This window comes from Corapipo altera, unplaced genomic scaffold (genome assembly GCF_003945725.1).
Source record: "Corapipo altera isolate COAL_440 unplaced genomic scaffold, ASM394572v1 271, whole genome shotgun sequence".
NCBI classification, from domain to species: Eukaryota; Metazoa; Chordata; class Aves; order Passeriformes; family Pipridae; genus Corapipo; species Corapipo altera.
Window position 1 is genome coordinate 202,768 of NW_020884935.1, and position 23,518 is coordinate 226,285.

General features: G+C 44.2%; 1 protein-coding gene across 3 annotated transcripts in view; it reads right to left on the minus strand.

Annotated features, from left to right (window-relative positions):
• FAM222B (family with sequence similarity 222 member B) overlaps positions 1 to 23,409 on the minus strand; it is a 36,568-nt gene extending 13,159 nt beyond the window's left edge. Inside the window, exons 1-2 of one of the 3 annotated variants that reach the window (XR_003530432.1) lie at positions 23,332 to 23,359; positions 13,442 to 18,911 (exon numbers count right to left, since the gene is read on the minus strand). Coding sequence is in view for 1 of the 3 variants with exons in the window: in XM_027660312.1 (XP_027516113.1) it covers positions 22,589 to 22,664 (76 nt within the window). In the remaining 2 variants the exon portion in view is untranslated. Of the gene's footprint in view, positions 1 to 13,441; positions 18,912 to 22,588; positions 23,050 to 23,331 lie in introns of those variants that run through there. The other 2 variants (XM_027660313.1, XM_027660312.1) reach the window with 2 other exon arrangements.
• Positions 23,410 to 23,518: the final 109 nt, after the last annotated feature.

Here is a 23,518-nt window from a genome sequence, read left to right on the forward strand (position 1 = left end):
CTTCCCGTCCCTGCACGAGCAAGGGAGGTCGGTGTCTAAAACGCTATTTGATTGATGGCAAGTTTGTGCGCAGCCCTGAAAGAGCACCGCTGCTCTCTGACTGAAGGAGCAGCATTTCTGACAGCAAGATGTGGGGAGGGTTTGCTCACCTGCTCCATCATTAACGCTCATTAGAGCCTGAACACTGTGACGCTTTGAGAAAGCCTCTCGCTGAAGTGCCCCAGCGAGGCGCACACAGCAATAAACAGGATAATGGCACATTAGGAGAGAGAACAAGTGATTAAGAGTGGTCACAGCATTCACCTCAGAATAGCCAGGCTCCTGTTCTATGACAGCAGCATTTCCTTGAAGGTCAAAACACGTATTTACAGAAGCTTTAGCTCCAATACTGAGAGCAATGTTTTAGAGAGAGCTATAAAGGCAAGTTGTTCCCGCAGGCGGATAATCATTTTAGGTAATGCCAAAGGTTCATAAAAGACTGGGGTGGCAATAATAATTTTAAATGAAATACTGGACTTACAAAAATAATTTTAAGTAGAAGCATAAAATCGCTCTTTTAGCTTGATTTGCAGTAACCAAATTGATGACATCTAGGTCGCTGCTGAGCATTAAAGAAAGAAATTCAGACTTATATAGAAGTGCTGACCATAACTCCATCGCTGAATTTCATATTATAAATAAAATCCTGCTTCAAATTTTGTTCTCTATGAAATCAATATAGGTTTTCAAAATCGAGATCTCAGTATTTGAAAGCAAAGGCATTTGAAATATCTTCACAAGTCCCTTATTCATTTTTTTTGGTTAGAAATTAATTAACGTTTATTCCCTGAGATACTCAGCACCCGACTACTACTTTCTGACCTGACTCTTCCTGAGCACAAGCTGGCACAGACAACTCCAACATATCATCTAAACCATCAGCTGCCAACAGCTGACCTACAAGCCTGTGGCACCCAGCAATGGAGGGCTGTGAACTGTGAAAACCTTAAAAAGTTTCTAAACTGATTCTGTACACTGCCAAACACAGCACAATGAGCTCTGCCTTGAAAATTTATATGCATATAAAAAGATAAAGTATATTTCCAGAGGAAAACAATCATTAGATAGGAATAAATAAATAAATACCCCTCTTTGAAGTAATTTTAATCTAATATGGCTGCAGGATATAATCTTAACAGCACACGTAGGATGCTCTACAAAATAGCAGGTTTAGACACGTGAACAGATTTTTTTTCTCCGAAGATTTATTAATAATTAAATCAAAGCATGTTAAGCTTAAGAGGGATTTGCAGTGCTTGGGATCTGGGGGTAATTGGCACATTTCACGATGACTGTTACGTTCAGCCTTACCTGCACATCAGGGTGTTTTTTGGTCCTGGCAGCACACCAGTCACACCACAAGGCTCACCAGGTAGGATGGAAGGACTCACCTCCACCCACTGCCCAGGGACATCCTCCCTGCAGGAATCAGTTCCAGTAAAATTTACCATGATACTGCCTTTCTCTACTTGAAAAAATGTATTATATTCTGACTCATATTCAACATTTTAGTATTTACTGCCCCTGCCAGACCCAGTGCTTCTCAGGCCAGGGGTTACTTTTATAACCTAGAGTAAAACCTAGGTGTAAAGCAGCTCAGTACTACTAGGAAATTTCTAACACTCTAACACAGCTTTATCATTATATAAACAGCCCACATAAGTAGTTATTGCCAAGTTTTTATATACGCCAGCCTCTGAAGCTCCCAAGAGGCCTTCCAGGGTGAGAACTCAAAGGAAACACTCCCCACAAACCATCCCTGGCCAGTGAAATATGGGAAACTGAGCTGGTTTAGACGAAAGCAAGCTGGTGAAGTCTAAAGTTAGGTTCCTGAAAGTAAACACGCATGTTTGAAATTCCACGATTAACTGCGGGCTCCTTCACAAAGCCTGAGGCCAGGAGGAAGCGGGAGCATCCACCCACACACAAAAGAAAAGCTCCAAACTATTCCAAGTTTCCAGCACCCTGGGGTCCCCCTAAGCCGTGTGAGGGTTGTTAAAGGCTTGTGGCTGGCTGATATGCTTTGCTTCTCCTCTGCTCCTTGTTCCATGGTGTAGTCCCGTGAAGTTCCACAGCCACAGTTCCATTGCCGCCGGCAGGATTTACGGCAACCCCCCCCCCCCGGGCACACGCGGCACATGCCAAGTTCAGCACTTATAAATGCTGCAAGCAACAACAAAAACTAACTCGAGGTTGTGAAGTTTCTTTGGTACAAATGCCTGCAAGAGCTTGCCAGGAAACATAATTGAATCCGGGCCAATTTTCATGCTCCGAGGGAAACTCAGTGTCTCATTTACCCCCCGGCCGGCTGCTCGACACCAAGGAGACTCATTCCTTTTCCTTCTCCCAAAGTAACCTAAAATCTAGGGGTTTCAAAGATTTGTTCGTGTCAACTGCAGACACTGAACCCCCCTGCCAACCTCAGCATTCAATACAACTCCTTCCAGTCAGCCATGCCTTGCTTGACAGTGTCTAGACTGATCCTGCAGGCTTCCTGCCTTTTTCCAGCCCTAAAACTCCCCTTTATTCTTGGGCACTTACCAGAATGGCCCTTTCCCAGGGCTGCTGAGGAGCCAGAGATAAATCTTACCGTTTCCTGGAAGAAAATTACCAAACTAGCACTGTATTCATCACCAGCTGGTATCACATCCTCTTAATGCTTTATAAATGGAAAACTGCAAAATAGTGGGCAGAGAGGTTGTCCTCTGAAATGGCAATAAATCACAACAGCATGGAGTGTACTTGGGGATAAATAAATAGGAAACTGAACAATGGAAAGTCATTTTTTTGTAGCACGGGGAGTGCACTGTCAGCACCTGCCAGCCCAGGACCTTTGGCTTTCTGCATTCAGGTGGACCTTTTGTAGAGCCCTGCAACAGTTTCGATCAAAATCAATTTTTGCTTCTTGCCGTTTAATTAACTATGATTTTGCTTGTACACCATGTCACCTTTTAGGCTGACCTCCATTTATAATGTTACTCAGGCAACAAAATTAGTTTGGTGGGGAAGGCAGAGAGAATTTAAATGCAGCTCTGCTCCTCTCTCGGAGCTGGGATGGCAACACTCAACAGGGAAGAAAATGAAGCAGCTTTGGGATAACAGCACTTAAATGGAATATTGTTCATATCACACTCCTCATGCTCAAGGGCTACCACTAAAGGCTTCTAGGTGAGCAATTTGGAACAGGATGCAGTGTAGTAAAAAAAGGCAAGGCAGTGGCTCTCGGCTCCAGGTATTGCCACGTGTGGCATCAGCTCCATCAAATTGACTCTTCAGATAAAGCAGCAGTGAGCTCAAGGTTATGATCTGAAGAGTTTAAAAAGCCTTTTTTTAGGTCTGTCCCAAGAGATTATTTTAAAACACAGTACTATGCATCTGCTGAAGAGTAGAACAGTTGGCCTTAATCATAAGATGGATTTTTACATAGCTTCTGACCTTTCATCTAATTGAGGCCTGGAGAAGAAAAAAAGAAGGAAAAGCTACACGTCACTTCGGTTATTAAAATCCATCAAGCTCAGACTTTAGCCTTGGGATAACCACAGCCAAAAAATTGACTTGCAAGTAATTATCACTGCTATCTGCAATAAAAGTTAATTGGACATAATTGAACTAAAGCCCTAATCTGAATGAAGCTGTTGCTGGCAAGAAGCCTGCTCCTGCCTGCACTCTGCAAATGGAACTGCTAGCAGGAAAATGGACAAACACGAGGCTGCTTTACAGTCTGCCCATTGCAAATCAGAGCAGTTCTGCAAACAGCTCGTTAGCGGGGCCAAGATAAAGCCATTAACAGGGCCTGTCCTCACCAAACACACCCTTCGACTATACCCAAACAGGGCGATGGCGTAGTTTTATAAAACACGTTTCAGTTTTACTGACCTCTTAATTACAGGGACTGAAACATAAGACTCATGTCACGAGATGCCGGTTTCATCAGCGCTGTCAATACCAGTACAAGTAACGTACTTTCTGAGCACGTAAAGATACCAACTCAAAAGGTTTTCAGTGCTGATAATTTACCACCTTCATGCAGTTCAATAGCCTTTCCTGTTGCAGGACCAGCTTCTTTCATCTCCGCAGCAGAGCAGACAATTAGCTGCTTTCTGTGCTCAGCCCATGCAGGTGGCTGGGGGAAGGGAGCGCTCAACTCCATTCCTGCTGATTCGCCCATTTATATTTTGCATTTTTGTTAACTAACAGACCAGAAAGCGCTTGTCATCCCCCATACTACGTTAGAACTTCTTCACGATTTTAATTATTAACACTCTGTCCTTCACCAAAGCATATCAAAGCACTTAACAAACATTACTGAAGCCACATAACCACTCTGTAACAGGCAAAAAATTGCACACGACTCCTTTCACATGGCTTAAGGTTTTTTGACCAGATTTATGTTAGAACAGTGGTCTCCTGATGATGGACTAGCCTATGACAGAAGAGATGGAGGGAAGTATCCAGCTCACCACAGGTTCCTGACAGAATTTTGGATGAAGCATTTAATCACCCGATGCCGCAGCCGCTCTTTGTTTAAAGGACAGCAGCGGGTGACAGTTTTCTACCACTGAAGACTGTGAAGACAAACGAAACTGCACGGCATTCAATACCACCTTGACTTCTCTCATCAGGCTTACAAGGTCACGATCTGGGCAGTCTCCTGGGGAGAACTGGAGCCAGACTACCCTTCCCTGTCCGGAGCACTACTTTGCTCACCACTGCACCTCTGCATTTTCACGGCTCAGAACAGAACTTCGCAGCTCAAGAAAGCTGCAACAGAGAACCAGTGACATCAATTCCCTTTCATGACCCAAATCAGTGGCTTACTTTACTTTGCTCAAAGCCCTCACCTCTTTTTAAGCGTATTTTTAGATTTAACTCTGTATTCTGCAACGTGGCAGGAGCTGACAGACAATACAGGCGTAAGTAGGTCTTGCCAGGTGGTGCAGGCCACTTCAGAGGTGAAGGAAAGATGGAGAAAAGACAAGTCAGGACGGTTGTAGGGCCTGGCCAAAGCTTCAAAAGAGGATTTCTGGCTGTGCTTGAAACACATATACTAGTGGTCAGTTATGAGACCGATGAGATACTACTTTTACCATGGGAACTCGTGCAAGAAATAGGAAAATCGACCTGCCTGAAGTCAAAAGCAATTTGAATAACTTTGTATCTGCCTCCTCTCAATTTTCACTACACTAAAGCACTCTGACCTTTAATTAATTTTCTTTCTCCTTTTATATGGTAACTTCCAACTTCAAATTTTTAATGCTGTACTGGTGGGAAACAAGGATGAAGAAGCAGCCTGGAATGTATCTTAGCTGTGTTTCAGAGTGCATATGGTTCCACGGACATTTTGGGAAGGGAGCAAAGGATGCTACAGACGAACAACAGCAGTTAAGAGCACAGGCCAGGTAAACGCAGTGTTGTCATTAAAATCATAACTTGCTCAGGATATCAGGTTTACATTTCTATTTTCAGAATGCTAAACAGATTCCCTACCCACCACTGTAACATTCACAAAAGATCCCATTTTCCTCAACAAGATACTGTCAGGCACAAACAAATATTCCTCCCTACAAAGCATCCATTATCCTCGGGGCAAACTAAACCAAATTTCTTCCTACATGCTCGAGCAACATCTATAACATCACAGCAGCTGCTATAAAATATGGAACAGACTTACAGACACGAGTGTGCATGTTCTCATGTGAACATGATGGAAAATTAAGGTTAGCTGAGATGACTTGCATCCAAGGCAAACCCAGAACAGCCCAGCCTCTACCAAACTACAGGATGCTGCTCACACATACCCCAATGGAAACCCAGAACAGCCCAGCCTCTACCAAACTACAGGATGCTGCTCACACATACCCCAATGGAAATGTCACACATTCCCACCAACAGACATTCTCCATCCTCCTATACAACTTCCTTCTGCCTTCAAGCGATAAGAAACCAAAATACACACTGACCCCTTTCCCATAGCAGAGAGCCTGCAGTTATAACCTCAACATCCTCAGCAGGAACAGGGTTATGTGCAGCTTTCCTATGTGTTCGATGTGTGGGAGAAGCACAAGGCTGTAATTCTGGGCTTTACTTCACCACAAAGGACATGCAAGAGTTGTGAGTTTCCTCATGCCACTCTTGGGCAGAATTCCTCCCTCTCGGCTTTCTTGCCTTCCCAGATCTGAAAAGGAAGTTTTTCTTAGGTTCAGTAAACAGCTGCCTAGGCAAAGGGGAAAGGAAACATGAAACAGTTCCCTCTCCAGCGGTTGCTTCACAGAGATCACCATTTTCATTATCTTCTCTCATTCCACACTTACTCTGTAAAAGCCCAGAATTAAAGCCTTAATCATGACTTACAGAAATCCTGTGGCTGCACATGACAGAAGGATGACAGTTCTTCCTTCTAAAATATCGTTAGAAGTTACAGATTACGACAGTTCCTGGGTAGGAAAGCAGCTATCTTCCACTGTTTATTACAAGCTGATTATAAAAAAAAAATAAATTCAGAGCTAACTTTGAACAAATTTTACCTCTATTCAACAGACAAACAACAAACCAGACATTTGTTACATAGTGAAAAATATGTTTGGAGTCCTGTTTTAAAAATAGATTCACTTGAAAATGAGAAATATTTGCAAATAAGATGAGACAGAATGCATTAGACTTCACATAAGACAAGAACTGAACTTGTATATTAAGGAATAAAAATCAGAAGTGACTCACTTTTGGACCAGGTGTGCCAGTGGTGTGTGAACATGGGCTCACGGGGGTTGATTCTGGTTTGCACTGGTCATGCATGTGAACCATTTTGACCTGTACAATCACACTGACAGTTTGGTTTAGTATTTAGCTCTCTAGCTGCTGAATTACAGTCCCACCTATGGTGAAATTTTAACAGCCCATTAACAAAGCAAAGGGTGAAAAATAGATTTAAGATCCAAAATTGGAGATTTGTCTGATTGTGCACAGTGCCAGAGCTTCCTGCCAGACCATGAACACATCAGCTCTTGGATACACATTTTACCTTTTGTAAGGGCAAGATAAGACCTCCTTCTGTAGCTGGAGATACCGTGCAGCCAGCTGCAAAGATGAAAAGCATTCTAAGAACCTCAAACAGAAGCTGCAACACACTTACAAAACACCCACCAGCTGAAAATAGAAGCCATCAGGTGAATACCAAAGAGCTGGACCAGACACTTGGGGTGGTGTTTTCCTGTCAACCTTCATAACGAGGTGCTGGTGTCCCGCTGGCTTGTCCTGACACAGACCTAGTGTGCTTATCAATCTCCCGGTAAACTCAAAGGCCACCTCATAACAGCTCAACAGAAGAAAGGACAAGAAATGCATTAGTATCAGCTACTGTAAAAAGTCTCTGATACTCTCAGGGCTTTCCTGAGAAGCATGAAAAACAGCCAGTCTCCCAGCTGGCAGTTCAAAACAGCCACAAGGGAAGCAACATGAGTGTGCAAGATGCCTTCAAAACCTCTTCACACCACAAGCGCCACAGGTTTTTGTGTGCAGACCTGATAAAACACTTCAGCACTATCTCACCTGACTCCTCCAGCAGCTGCCAGCACATCACCTTTACCCAAAGTTTACATCCACAAAAGATTTCTTTTTTCATGGTAAGTTCTACTGACTACAGGTGAGCAGGACATTTTTGTCTGCTTTCGTGCATCTTTCCTCCTTTGCACTTGCTTTTTTCTTTAAAAAAAAAAAAAAAGCCAACACACAGAGAGCAATAAATAAATTGTACGAGCAGGACACAGAGGCAGCTGTAACTGTACCACAGGCAGTGAGACATCCCTCTGCATGGCAAACACAACGTGGCTGCGTGGGTGAGAGGAGAACAAACACTGCTACTGCAACCTGTACCTCAACAGCAGACACAGCACAAACCTGCCAGCAGGAGTACCGAGCTCCCAGTAACCCACCTCTAACAGCCCTGACCTCCACTGAGCAGCTCCCGCTAAAAGTATCCCCCGATTTTCATTTCCAATTTGTCTTTCCAGTCACGGAATTGCTACAGTCAACAAATTCAAAAAGGTAAATTCTTCCACCTTCAATTAACTGCATTAGTAGTGTTTATAACTACGTGATTGATAAATGCTCTACAGAAGCTGTAATTAATGTATTTTTTCCTTGGAACGCACACCGAACCCCTTGGCGCTCAGACACTTAATGAAAAGCAATTTATCAACTTGCTTTGAGCAGCTGAATCCGACTCCTTAATGCAGAGAGAAAACACACTCTGCTTTAAGCACCGCTCCTCTGAAAGAGGAACGCGCACCGCGACATTCCCAACGCCATCAGACACGGCTCGGATTTTTGATCGGGATGACAGCGACCAGAGCGCTCGCCTCGCTGGGTATGATTCAGTATGGCTTAACTGGGATCTTCTCCCCTGGGATGCAGTCGAGCAGGAGATTTGCAGATGTGCTTTTGCGGGACGGAGGTCAGGAGTGCCTCTTCAGGACACCGGACAAAGTTCCAGATTCTCCCACGCCTGCGTGGTCGGGAGCTCCTCGTGCCGGGCGGCGCTGGCACGCGCGCCGGGAAGCAGCAGCTCAGCGTATTTCAGCCTGGACATGTGTTCAGCTGCTCACAAAGCGGACAAAAATAAAGTGCTTACAGAGGGTTTGAATGCTAATTTCTCAAATTGAGCGCTGCTTTGTATAGTTGACATATGCAAAAAAAAGGAGGGGGGGAAAAAAAAAAAGAAAGCATTTGGGAGGAAAAGTTTGACATCAGAGAGCGTTTTATGTTGGTATTAACCACTGGAGGGGATTAACCAACCTTCAAAGCCTAAAATCTAAACTCACATTTCTGGAGTATAGGCTACAGATTTCCAGTATAGAAACTGGCCTGTACTCCATGTGGCAGACCGAACGTAAGGATTACATATTTCCATTGCACATGTAAGTCTGTTTCCCATTCCTGCAGGGTCTTGCTCTCTTCCATTTGTCTTTTGATGCAGATAAAAGCTAATGCAGATTGCAACTGCTGATACAGAGAAAGGCACAAGACACAGTGAGCCTTTGGACTAAGGAAAAAAAAAGACTCGGGTCCAGACTGCTCGAGCATGTCAAGGGATTGTCTTTGAAACTATAAAACTAGAAATGAAAGCACTGCGTTTTTGTTTGATTTGATCAAAGAGACTAGAAAGGAGGGGGGGAAAAAATCACATCTTACAGATGGAGGGTAAAATTTAACTACTTCACACATGATGTGGGACCAGCTGATCCCATACAGACATAAATAGAGAGAGAAAACAAAGAGGTAAAGTCACTGCTGCTCTGCAGACACTGCCTCCACAGACCACTGCTTCAGGCTCTGCAAAGAGCAACAGGAACCTGTTTCAAAGCCAGAAAGCTGGAGGAAGCAGCACCCAGCACTCCCCATGGGTACAGGGTTCCAGTCTCCAGTGGTGAGGAGTGAGCTCCTGTCAAATCACAGAAAACAGACCCCAAATGTAATGGCTATTTGAATAAATAACTGATTACCCCCTGTGAGACACTGATCCAGCGCTCTGACTGCAGGATACTGGCAAACCGTGGCAATCTTCCCAAGGAGGGCTTTGGACTGCAAACTGCAAAGGGACAAGACCATAATTCTTGACTGGAGCATCCGGTCCAACACCTGCTCGGCACCAGGAGAACAAGGCTCTGCAGAAGTACAAATGGCACTACAGGTAGCAGACCTGCAGATCCCAAACTGCAGCATGGAAGAAACAGGTACCTATTGCTGCCATATTCCCTAAAAGCATGGATTTCAAGTATTTGCTGGACAGGCTCATGGAAATTTCTAACTGCAGAAGGTGAACCATTTAGATTGCCTCTGGGCTTAAACCATCTAGGTCTTTGCCTTTCACTAAAAATTAAGCAGAAGTCATTTTAACGAGCGAGGCAGACAACAGTCTTGCACAGGAGATCAAAAAGCTCTCCAGATGTTTATTTTAAATGAAATTCAGAAGCCAGTATAAACCAGATTTTAAACACTGAATAATCCTTACCATAATTTGCATGAGAAACACAGGCAAAAGGTTCCATCCTACCGCTCTGAAACTCTCCGGGAACGTGCAGGGTTAGATTTTGCTCCTAGACTCTTCAGATAAGAATCTGAAATATGAACAGCCCCATTCTGAAATCCAGTGGCTGTTAAGAATGTTTCTTCTCTGTGCTATACATTCTGATGGACGTCAAACACACACATACAGGGGCATCCCATATGAAGAAAGTCTCTGACCCTTCCTTACCAAGACTGTTCAAGATTATGGATTGAAAATGTCAGTCCTAAATCTTAAACTTCTTCTCCTCTTGCTACTTCACTGAATGCCTTCTGATTGTGCAAAAGCAGAGTATTCAGGCGTCAATCTCAGTAGTTTGGGTGTTATGCTGACAATGTCTCTGGAGAGAGGAAGAGAAGAGAGGACAGATTTCCAACAGCTCAGACACTCCCCTGTAAGGAAAGCTGCTACACAGCAAAGGAGATAAATAAAGAGGGAAAGTAACATGCTGGAGAACTTTCACCAAGGTCACATCAGGATGCTGAACACTACCCATGTGCAGGGGAAGATGTGGGTGCCTATTCCACTACACATATCCATTCACTTGTTGGCAACAACAGTCCTCATTAAACCAAGCAGGTTCTCAGCGTGAAAGGAGGACATCGGGAAGATGATATCAGCTAGTGAATACAAAAGGAAAGCCAGCAGAGGCAGTCAGCCCTGGATGGGTGCCCTCTGCAGCAAAACACAGCTCCACAGCATGTGCAGAGCTCCTGCATGACCCAGGAACAGCCAACAGGCTATCCCAGCTAAAACGATGGACAATTCTGCTCTGACCAATGCTAACAGCTCCTGGCTTGCAGCAGAGAGGAGATTCCAGACCCATTCACCAAGAGCAGAACCAGGATCTCATCAGGAATGGGCATGTTTATAACTTTGCTGCTACTCAGAGTCACCTACAGGTTGCAGTTCCACCTTGCTTTCAAATCAGGGCTGTGGACACGTGGCAGATCACTGCAGGCAGACCATACCACGAAACGAGAGCCCTGCACCCCCTAATATTGTATCAGCTACTGCTGTGCCCTTAACAAGAGTGTTTCTTGCCCGTTTCAGCAAACTGAAAGACACGCTGGGCAAAATTTCAAGCTATGACAAAGTGATCTTATCACTTCTGTGCTGTTCTCGCTACACAAGCCCCTGATTCAGCAGCATGTAATAAAATCTTCATTTGCATGAAAAGCACTCTCTGATCACAAAGTCTTCTGTTCAACAGCCCTCTTCCCATCCACAGCGTAAAGTCGCTGGCACCACTGTCATTTTGCTGGTGACTAAGGTGGAATATTTTATTTATGGTTTATTTGGAGAGGCTCTCAACGTTTTAATGTTTCCTGAAAAACAGTATTTTTGAACTAACACAAAAGCTGCACACATCCCAACCATGCAAGCACTGCAAAGTTCACGCACTGGGCTTACACCTGTACTTTTAATAACCGTGTCACGTGAAGGACATTTCACATCAGCACACGGTGACCATGAACAGTTCTAAAATGTCTTTTGCATTCAACAAGTCCAGTCCTTTCCGGTTTGCCTTTACAGTGTTTGGTGTCATGACACACAGCACTCAGAGGATGTGTTTCAAAGGAAAGGAAGGTGTAGCCATGCAAAGAACAATGCACTGCCCACAAGAAGATTAATCGCTGTCATGGGAAACCAATAAAAACAAGTATCTTGTTATCTTTCTTTACAAAGAGACTGTTAAAGCTTAACTATGTTAGGAAACTTTTTCCTTTGGATTAAACCATGAGCCTAATGCATGTGGGCATCACACATGCCAGCATATGCAATTAATTGGCTCTCGTCTGATGCTTCGGGAGAAAGTCCAATGTTCCAGAGGCAGGATAAAACCTTCATGCAACCAGCCCGTGCCCTCTCCTGCTAACAGCTCTCTCACCAAGGCCAGCCCCAGCTCCCTGTCCCATGCCACGTAACACCCCCTTCCCATTTCCACCTGTTAATCATGTCCCACATATACACCCCAAAATCACACCCAGCTCTGAGCAAACTCAGCCAAAGCAGAAATACCTTTCATCACGTCAGCAGTGCAGTCCCCATTTAGAAACGTTTTCTTTCACGTTAATCCAGTGCCAAAACGTGGTGGTGTGGGCTGTGCTGATCCAGAAAGGGTGCTAAGGATGCTGCTGCCTCCTGTCTATCACTGAGCGCCTCATCTCGCGCATGGCCAGGCAGTGACGGCCCTGCGACAACAGGCACTTTAAATTGGGCAGCTCAGCAGCACATGTACGCTGAATTTTTGAACAAGCTATTCTAAGCTGCTTTGCTAGCAATTTCTGGCCTGTGCAGTTTGAAAGCGCACGGTTCTGGCCCTCACAAAGAGCAGACCTGTAAATGACATCTTGAGGATTAAGCTGATTGAGATGCAATTTGCCTAGCAACCATTCATTAAGCAGAGTTCAGAAACAGGCCAGCAATCTATTCCACCTCCTTATCTGAGCAGTAAACAGATAACAGTCTCTACTGTGTCCTCTATCCTCCAGTTCAGACACATTGTAAACAGATTTTTCAGAAGTTTAAACTCCTACGGTAAATCTCTGAGAACAATCCTGCTCTCCAAACTCGAGGGATTCGGTTTCACCAAATGCCTTACAAGCGTGAAACAGCTCTGGAAGGAGGGTAATGCAAATCAAATTGTGAATGCATTTGCAGTTCCTGTGCCTCCAATATTTTCTCACGTCGAGCACTAAGAGCCCATCCTAGTCGTTAAAATAAAAAATTTTAAAAAATCTTAATCACACAGGCATTTGGCATTGCTATTCTGATCACTCAAAAAAAACTCAATAAAAATCTTATTCCCTTCCTTCATCTTCTGCAAAGAATCGATTGACACTTCCAAAGTCTCTGATAGAGGCTCCCCCCCCTTCAGTGAAGAAAACAAAAGTCACGTCCTCCCTCCCATTAAGCATTTTTTCCTCATAAAATAAGCAAGACAACGTAAACGTCATCAGTGAAAAATCAAACCAGCTATTTCAGCTTGAAAACTTTAGCTGAAAAGATTAAGCCAAATCATGTTTTTGCATAATTGTTTCCCTGCAAGAAACATCTGATAATATCCCATTCTGCTCCAAAATTAAACAACAAAGATTAGCACGGGCGTATTTAAGACTATATACCTGAATGGTTTTCCTTTGGTGTACAGTTCTTCTGGGAAATCACTGTGACATACAGCATGCTATTACAATTAAATATGCAAGAAAGAAGAATTAAACTGACTATGAATAATTAATACCCTACAATACTACTTCATAAGGAAAGTCTGGCTGAATATTCCCGCAGATGAGATATACCCAAACACGAGGCACAGCAGAGCTGGCAGCTTTACTTTTATGATGGGGTCTAAACCACTGAGTAACTTCATGGCTGCTACTCAATTCTAGAGAAGGTGCCAGTCGTCTAGGCCTTCTCCTACTGGATTCCCATCCAGCTCCAGAAAAAGGGGAGGAATGCAAGCCTTGCAATAGTTGCTGCACTGCTCATCTACATCCCAGAGGTAAGAGGCTTCCCAAACACTTTCCATTAAAAAGTATAAAGCAATTATCTGACTTCCCAGTAGAGAGAATAAAGTAAATATGATGCAACAATTACTTAGGTGATAAGATCAGGCTAAGGTTGTGAGAAAAAACAATTAAAAAGGGTTGCAAGAGCTAAGGAATGCAGCTTACTTTCCCAGAACCTCTCTTAATGACAAAGATACCATCAGCTCACAGAGCCGACCTTCCTGTTTCGAGTTTACTGTTTTGGAGGCTGCAGAACATCAGCTGTAGCAAAGCCATGGTTGGGTGGTGGGTATGAGCTCTCCATCCCCAGCACAACTCTCTTCTATTAGCTCCTACCCAAGACAGTGATTAAAAATACACTTTATTTGCACAACAGAACCCCTAAATCACTTAAATTAATATTTACTGAAGTCCTTGTAAAATTGGCATTCAACTGTTGGCGTTTTCCACCAGAGTCTGGTTGGGTCACGCAAATACACCTGTTGCAGACTTTCAGCTGGAAATCCCCAGTTCCTCTCCGTTTATCCAAGCAGCACGGCACACCAACACCCCTTCTGGAGACAGGCATCTGAAATCCAACCAACACTTGTGATCACTGGGGTGGAACAGGGCACTGCTGCTGTGCTTGCTGAAGGTGACAGCCCTACAAAGACACGTCCCTCGCTCCAGGCCCCACATTGCTCCAGGAGGGTCTCGCTCCTGCAGGATCCAACACTCTTCCCTCCAAAGCAAACAGAAATCGAGGGTCCTTCCACGCACAGGCAAAGTCATGTTCGAAATGTGCTGGCTTAATATTCATCTTCTATTAAAAATTAATAGGATTAAATGAAGCTCACAAGCCAGCGGGCACCAAGACACTTATTTTGCCGATGCACTCGTTGCCCAGAGGAGCGGGATGTGAGGGATGGGCTGCAGTGCTCCTGCAGGATGGTGGCCACAGGATCCATGTGCCTCAGAGGCTGCAGGGAGCTCTTCCCCACATCCCAGTAGGACGTCATTCCATCAGTGCCATGTTACTCTGTCCCCCCGGCCAGGAACTGGTGGGAAAGGTGGAGCCTCTGAAGAGATCCTGGTGAAAATCCCAGTATCTTCCCACCTGAGATCCAGTCTTCTGGACACCGGCTCCAACCCTCACCCATGTGCACATGTGCCCCTTTCCCACTTCCAGAATGAATCCCCTTGCCAACGAGCATCCTGCAAATACCCAGAGTTTATGTAAGCCAAGTTTAACCTTCAGTCCCTATTAATGTTAACGGAATAGGAAAAAAATTAATCACGGTGCAAGAAAAAAGTCTGTATCCGCATTTCTAATTATACAACAAAACACATCGTGTGGCAATATTTCCAAGCACCTTGCTGGGAATATAATAGCCAATGGGCTACAGTTTCCATTTTGAGCAGTGGATACAGGAGCAACTGGCACTGAGGTTGTCAGAGTTAAGGGATGAGGACATGAGAATTAAGGAAAATGAAGTGACATACGTAAACGATGATAACAAAAATGTTAATAATTAGAAAAACAGTCACCTTAAAAATTTAAAATTTCATGATCTCTCCTACTTTTTAATGGCTTAGCCTACTTTTTCCAACCTAATTTGCATGATCAAAATAGGCCTCCTGCCAGGAAGCATTAAAATGGCAGCCCCCCATTGAGACAAAACTCCCTTCACCATACGAGACTGAAGGACTAATAACTATTCCTAAAAACATTTTAAATCCATTAATGTTGTTTAGCAAACACTTATTTAGAATTAGTGCCACTGTCTGGATTTGATCGTGCTCTACTAAAGTGTTTTATAAAAGCCTTTGAGGGAGGAGCAGGTACCTCCCAAACACCTGCACCGTCTCCAACCCTCTCCAAAGAGCTGAGCATCCTCATGCTCCTGCTCTGCACTGCTCTGAACATCTTCCATCCCAAAACCCAAAAGTATTCTCCAGTATCAACCAGACAATTCCCAACCTCTTTGGGGTGAAGTTGGAAGCACCCCACCAAGATGCAGGGAGTAGCCAAACTAGAGTACACCGACCTCTACATGCAGCAATTAATTCTAAGGCCAAAAAAACCCAAGACTAGAATAATAATATAAATCTCAATATTACTGATGTACTGAAGATTTGGATTCTGGTACAAATATACAGTGCTTTATACAAATTCGTCTGAGCTATGTGTTATTCTTTCAATGCCATCTGCACAAAACCAGAATTTTATCTAAGCACTGGATACTAAAATAAATCATTTTCTCTGTATCTGTGATCTTGTCGGAGACAGACGCCACAAACCTGAGAGCTGGCTAGTGCAGGCTTGTCTAGTCCCAAATAAAATTAGATCCGCATCAATATGATTTATTTTTAATAAAAAATAAGGCAAACCAGACTCCTCATATCGAAATAGCCTCAGCCAGTGCTCTCCCAGCCCACAGAAGACAAAATGTATGGTGTGAAATTGTCAAAATAAAACTGGGATTGGCACTGCCATTTCCCCTAAGAAGAAATACCACTATCAAGAGATATGTTTTAATTGCCACACATAATGAAGGCTACCTGCCCATTCTCCACTTGGTGTATTTACTGCTAACAAAATACAGGACTGTAAGGTTTGGCAGGGTATTTTCTGGTGCTTTTCGGCACGTCCACGCCCAGGCAGATCTTTTAAGAGTGAACTTGGCTCCCCAATACCACGCAACAAACGACCCATCTCTGCCCGTCACGCATGAACGAGGTCCTTGGGCTGCACTTCTCAAAGTACCTCGTCCTGAGTGTCCCCTGTGAGCGGGGACCTCGCAGTAATTAGCACAATCTGATACTGCAAACTCAACTAATATTAACGCCGAGCCCTCAAGACAGCACAGCCCATGATTTGAGTCCGTCCCAGAAGACCCTTTGTTTCTACCTTTCAAAGTCACCAAAGGCTGGTAAATAAATTCTGTTGTCCAAAAGCACTGCAAACAAGGGAAATTTCTTTCTTCTGGATGGATGCGTTCTCCAACCAGCAGCCACGACTAAAGGTTTATACAGGATCATGGAAAACACCAAACCTGTTTTATTTCCTTATACAGAGCAACTTCTAACATCTACACTCACTGCTGTGAGATTGCAATGGATTTCAATGGGCAAGACAAGCTGTCGAAAGTACAGATTATAAAAAATAAACACTAACCATTTCTAGACCTAACTTTCCTCCACAGACTGCATTTTATGCCATTTCACTGGAAATGTTACATCAGAATAAAATCAGATTTAATTGGCTCTTAAATAACTGAACAGCCACTTTAATTTTATTTCAATAGCAATAATTCATAAATCAAGCAGCTGAAATTCTAGCACAGAGTGACAAGTAAATAGAGCAGAACACACTGAAGGAGAGCATGAACACCACACGGTGAAAGGTGATTTTTCTTAAACTTCAGGCGTCGCCATTTTATGGACATCGCAAAGGTACCGCCACATAAATACTTGGAACTAAAACCTGTCAGCCCTGGGATGCCACACAGTCTATCAGCAGTTACTGCTTAACAAAGACCAATGGATGAGATGATCCTTGCCCAACTGGAACTGCCAGCAGAGAATATCTGGGATTTTAACCGTGGATGCAATTTCCCCCATGCACACTAGATGGAAGTATGGAAAAATCTTAATTCTTTCCTGTCTCGACTTTAAATTTAACTGGTTGAAGTGTTATGTCGGACTGTCACATTTTGAGACTTCTTTTGGTTCTTAATCAGCAACTTCATTGATAAGTTGTAACTAAAAAGACACCCTGAAATATTAAACTAAGCTGTGTTGGAAATTCACAGTAAATACAAGAGAATATACAGCAGAAATATTAAAGATACTATTCAGGTTAATTTCTGAAGTACACGCATTCCATTTCTAGAGTGTTTAAATAACAATCACTTATGAAATGCTTCAGAGACATTAAAGTTACAGTTTTCAAATGTTCAGGCTATTTTAACAAACATCACTTTGTTAATGACTAGAAAAAGGGAACTGAGAAGATATAACAGGATTCATAAATGCTGCTGAAGGTTTGACTGGAAAAAACCCCAGCAGATTTGTAGAAAATAGTGGGAGAGGTACAGGGAGAGAGAGAACCTGAAGTCTCGTGGAACAAGCAGATCAGAGTAGCAAACCTAAATGGGATTAAATTACACACAAATCTCCTGGAAATGATCTAAAAAGTGACTTGTTCCAAAACAATCCATTTCTAAATTTAAACACTGAAGAGTTCACAGACACGAAAACTAAATCAGGCAATGGTGTGACCAGGAAAAAGCTGTTTTCCCTCCCCTGCTCCAGCTTTTTCACATATCGATTTTCCTCCACGCTCATTCACAAAGGCTCAGCAGAGTTGTGAACAGTTTAAAGTCAAAGGATGCACAAATTACCGGCTCCAGGAATACATCACCCCTTCCAGGCAAAAGCTGAGGGCTTTGCTGTAGCTGAAGATATAAAACCAACCCAGAATCAAAACAGACTAATGAGCTGGAAGTGAAGGGCAACCAAATCCCTAATTTTCCCTGTCCACAACAAAGCCAAAGCACACGACATTCCTCAAGCTTATAAGACAAAAAATTGAGAAAAACAGTGCCTGAAGAGAAGGGTGAATGAAGAACAATGCTGGATAAAAGAATAATAAAGGAGGCATGAAGGGCTCCCCTTTCCAGATGTTAAGAACACATGTTTTTTTTCATTCCAGGTTTAAAAAAAGATTAGCAGAGGAGGAAGTTTACTTTGGAGAGTGGGAGCACCTGCATAATTTCTTTTTTGAAAAAGGTTCATACTATGCTATTTCCATCCAATACATTTTTTATACATATATATATATATATATATATATACACACACAGTATTGGCTCAAGACAGTCACTGTATGACATTTTTCAGAGCATTTTGTGTGCAGGAACTGCCAACAGAGAGGGAACAAAATGAGTGGCAAGGGAAAGTCACAGGAAAGGGCAGGACTGTGAGACTCACATCCTCCAACATGCACACTCCAAGTTTAACATCAAGGCAAGGAGAGGGATAGCAGGACACAGCAAAGGTTACACTGGGGTCAGGAAATGAAAGAAGAATCCACAGCGCTCAACACTGACTTACGTGATGTTTTACCAATAAAAACAGGTAGGAATTTTTTTTTGCCCGTGGCTCCATCTTAGCCAGGCCAGGGAGATTGTCCCAGTACGAGAAGTGAAATTAGAGAGCACAACTGGATGCTGGATCCACCCTGAAGAGCAGAGCACGGTGTTTCACCTATTTCCACTTGCTCTCGCGTGGTTCCCAAATTAGAAACAATCAGAATCCTGCTGGAAACAATATACGGCACCTTAATTGGGTTGGCTGCGCTACAGACGTCAGCAATGTATCACTTAGTAGATCATTTTTTTGACTGCCTTTTTTTTTTTTTTTTAAATACTAAAAATAGCTTCACTTTCACGGTTCACCTTTTCTACCTCACGTTACTACAGGCATCGTAAAAAATTAAACATTCGCACTCGTCGCACGCCGAGGGTGCTGCAGAGCCCACTCCTGCTGGAGGCAGGATCTGACACCTAATTCAGCAGAATTATACTTAAGGGTTTGTCTCAAATGTGTTGCATTTACGGAGGACCTGTTTTCTAACACGTTTCCCCGTAGTACACCCATCAATGCATCTATTTAAAAGCCTGGAGCAGCTCAGTTATCTCTAAATACATCAACAAACCAGACATTCCACTGCTCCACACATTCCAAGCACTCCAGAATCGCTGTACGGGACTTGGAAATTCACATTAAAAATCCCTCCCAGTTTTCATCCCTGCACACCCCCTGAGTGCTACACCCCCACTATTCCCTACCAGGGTCACGCTGCAGCCAAATACATTCCTGTGAAATTATTCCAATAGCAAAATATCACCATTTTCTTCACAAACCCTGGAAACTTGGACTGATCTTCAAACACGGCATAAACAAGTCAAGCAATGAGAATATGTAAATGAAGCATAACTCCTGAGCACAATGGGGGAATAATTATAGCAACAATGTAACAAATAAAAAATGAACAGGTTGGCATGGAGAGACACCCAGACAGAATGTCCCTAATTAAGGAAAAGGGGTCTACAGGGTCTACAAAGTCAGACCAGCCACAGATCATCCATAGGCTACAGTCACTGGTTTTTTAAGTGTCCCTTTAAACCAAATTAATAAAACCATTGAAACCAGCAGCTGATGAACACAGCAGTCTCTGTCAGCTCCAGGTGCAGGCAAACTGAGGCCAAGCTATGCCTAGTTTGGATAGCAAGATCAGCTTTTGAAGGAATACAACCCCTTGGAAAAATACCTTTGGGTGAAGTTCAAAACAACTTTTCTGGATGTCCGTCAGCAGAAAGGCTGTTCAGGAGTTCTGTCAGTACTTGGAAAGCAATTTTTTTTAGAAAGAAAAATGATGAATAGTGTGACAAACTCATTTTAGCATTCACAGTCATAGGACTCACAAAATACAATGGGAAAATGGGAATGTGGCATACCACACAAGGAATAAAAATCTCAATTATTCACTTCAATCCCCAGTTCGAAAGTATTTAAAATACTGAAAAATGGGGATACGCCCATTGCAGATGGAGAAAACTGCAAAACCTTTACTCATCCTTAGGAGTATCTTACCCAAAAAACAGCCTCAGAGGAGTCAGCAGGTCCTGGTTACAGTGTACAGCACAACGGAGTGACCTGTTACTCACCTGCTGGGTGTAGCATTTCACTGAACTACATGTTCTTAAAGCAATTATTTAAAAGTGCTGATCATCTGTTAAATAACTCGAACAAGTCGGGCTGTGGCTATGTGCTCAGTGGTGTATTTAGCAACCCCATAAATCCCAGAATCCTGGAAGTTACCAAGCTTTAGAGAAATACAGAATGGACATTACTGCATCTCACACTTCACAGATCAGTGACTCCCCTCACTGATACCTCACTGAAGAGGTAGCAGCATATAGGATATAAAATGTTTTGGTGATGAAGGTTTTGGGGCGGGGGCAGCCAGAGCAACACCTCTACCTCCTTCCCTCCCATTTCCATGTGCTGGCCAGTAATGAGTCAAGGTCAAAAATGAAGAAGAATAGAGATGAATGGACAAACCAGTGTGGAAAAGTGTTGCACTGGAGACAGCTATAAAAGTTTCTATCCCACACCCAGGCATTTCAGCAGGTGCTGGAGAGGACACAAGCTGAGGCTCCTGCACGTGACACAGCAGTCTGAGCTTCTGGGAAACACAGATACTTCAGTCCTTGACAAAAATCCTTACTTCTCCTCTTGATCTGGTAACAGCTCCCAGAAGCACAGATATGAAAGCTCATCTATCAGAGGACAACTTGAAACAAATACAAATAAGACTTAAACGAAGGCAAATATCCAAGCTGCAGAGAACACAAAGGTTCCTTAATTTTGCATTTGGAGAAAAAAACCAATACTACATGGACATTCTCCAACATATTTTTAATGTTATTAACAGAAATAGCACCCCGGGCTGTGCTCAAGCAGAAAAAGTGTGAAATTGTTTGCTATGTGGAGTGAAAAGGGGATCAAAAATACCATCTCATAAAATGGCATTTATTTGGTGCTAAGTGAATTATTTATTCAATTGAGAAGTTCACAAAGTGACAGAGGCTTAAACACAAGCGAGGTCACCACTTCATGTCAGTATCAAAGCTGATCCCGAGCAGAATTTAAGCACCTGCCTTTTCTTTTATCTCAGCACAAAATGAGATTTCTTTCTCTTTTTTTTACACTTCAAAAGCCATGTAACACAACAGAATACATGCCAAGCATGCAGGAACAGAGCATGCCAGCATCTTTCAGCAATCAGCTTTCCCTTGTCATCCATTATGTCAGATTTATCTATTTTTGCTTAATTCTTGCTCCAGCAATACGCATCCTTCCTCTCTCCAGACTATCAGGCTGCTTGGGCTGGAACTCAATACAGCTTCTTAAAATAGTTGAGAAATATTGAAAATACTTGAAGCGATGCCTGTAAATTACAGCCAATTCATCAACTGATCCTCCAGCTCCCCAGATAAGGGTCAATTCTGATTTCTTCTGGTCAGAAAGTCTAACCAGAGTAAATATCATTTAGGAAATGTACACCCTCTCTTTTATGGGAACATTTTTTCATGAAAGTTTAGATCCTGTGTTAATTTCAAATCTTGACCTCTGTTTGCTCTATTACTTGCTTTTGATCCAAACCTTCTCCTGCTAAAAATTAATAGTGAGTTCATCTGCTTTCAAGTTTCCTTTCTTTATCATTGCTTTCCCCCCTCCAAGTTTCCAGACCCTCTGGAATGACTTTACAGGACACCAGAAGCACCTCAACACTCTCCCTGCATCCTTCACTCCCTGCTCTCTCCACCTCTAATATCTCTAAGACCCTTCAAGAGCATCTTTACCTACTGCTTTATGTACCTACTTAAATGAACAGACTCCAGCAAGTTCAAATTCTTAGGCTGAAAAAAACCCTGACCAGAAATACACATACTGAAAGGAAAATGCAACTATCATCACTCTGTTCCCTCAGTGCCTGTGTAGCACCGAGCACGGGATTTTCTCAGTCAGCTGCTGAATCAGATGAAGTTTCCGCTGCACACACACACACACACACAGAGTCAGGAAGCCCTGACACGTCCAGGAGGATTTACTCCATCACAAAGTCACCACCGTTGCTCCAGCACAAATGACATCACTCAGGAACCCAACCTCATCCTCCTGAGCTCCCAGCTCCCTCCTCTCCCACAGCGACCGGGGCAACAAAGAATCGGGTTTGTGCAATAAAGAGGGGATAAAAAGTATTGCTGCAAAAAGTTTTCCCAAGGAACTTATGTTTTCTTGAGACTGTGGCTAGAGAGAAAATTAAGGACCGTGCTAAGAAGCGAGTAGAACAAATTATGGCTGAACTAATTAACCTGCACCTGTGATTTACCCTAAACTTGTACCAAGTGATGAGAGGTGATACCAAGGGAGGGTGAGGCGTCTGTGAGCTCTCGCAGGTGCTGCTCGGGGAGGTTCACACACTGCAGAACCAAAACCATTTCAACACTTTGCTGCACGAGTGGACTGAGAACAGAGGAGTCCAGCTCTGCAGTTTTCTCCTTCTTCTTCTTCTTCTTAAGACGCTTGAAAATCGGTTGGTAGGGAATAAAAACGACGGATGATTTACTGACGATATCTGTGCCCTGCCCATGGCGGGGGGGCTGGGACGAGAGATGGTCTTTAAGGTCCCTTCCAACCCAGACAAGCTTGCGATTCTCTCGCAAAAGGACACTTTTCTTGGGGAAAGAATCACACAAAGGATGTGCTCGCACTGCGACCGCAATCCCCCCGTCTCCCCTGACGGCACTTCTATCGCGATGGCTGGCGCACTATCGCGATCCGGGCCGCGTGTGTGGTACCCAGGGGGAGGCATTTCAGGGGCTGCCGAGGGACCCGGGCGCTGGGGAGGGGACACCCCGGGGAGGCGGATGTCGCGACAGAGGGGGGGGGCGGGTCGCGACACGGACGCGGGTCGCGACACTGGTGATCCCTCAGCGGCAGTGGGGAGGGGACACCCGGGAAGGACAATGGGGAGCAGGGCGGAGGAGGGGGGGGGGGGGCAGCGCCGCGCCGGTCCCGCCGCGCTGCGAGGGAGAGGCGGCGGAGGAAGAGAAGCAGGAGGAGGTGTCGGCGTGGCCGGCGCCCTCCCGCCGTGGCCGCACTTACTCTCGGAGCCCCTGCCCGGGCCTCATGGCGCCGCCGCCGCTGTGCCCGCCCGGCCCCGCCGCCGCCGCTGCTGCCGCCGCTGCCGCCGCCGCCCGGGCCGACCCTCCTGGCTGCGCAGCCGCCCCCGCCCGCCCCGCCCCGCGCACGCGCGGCCACGGGCACGGCGGACAGGGGAGGGGAGGGGGGG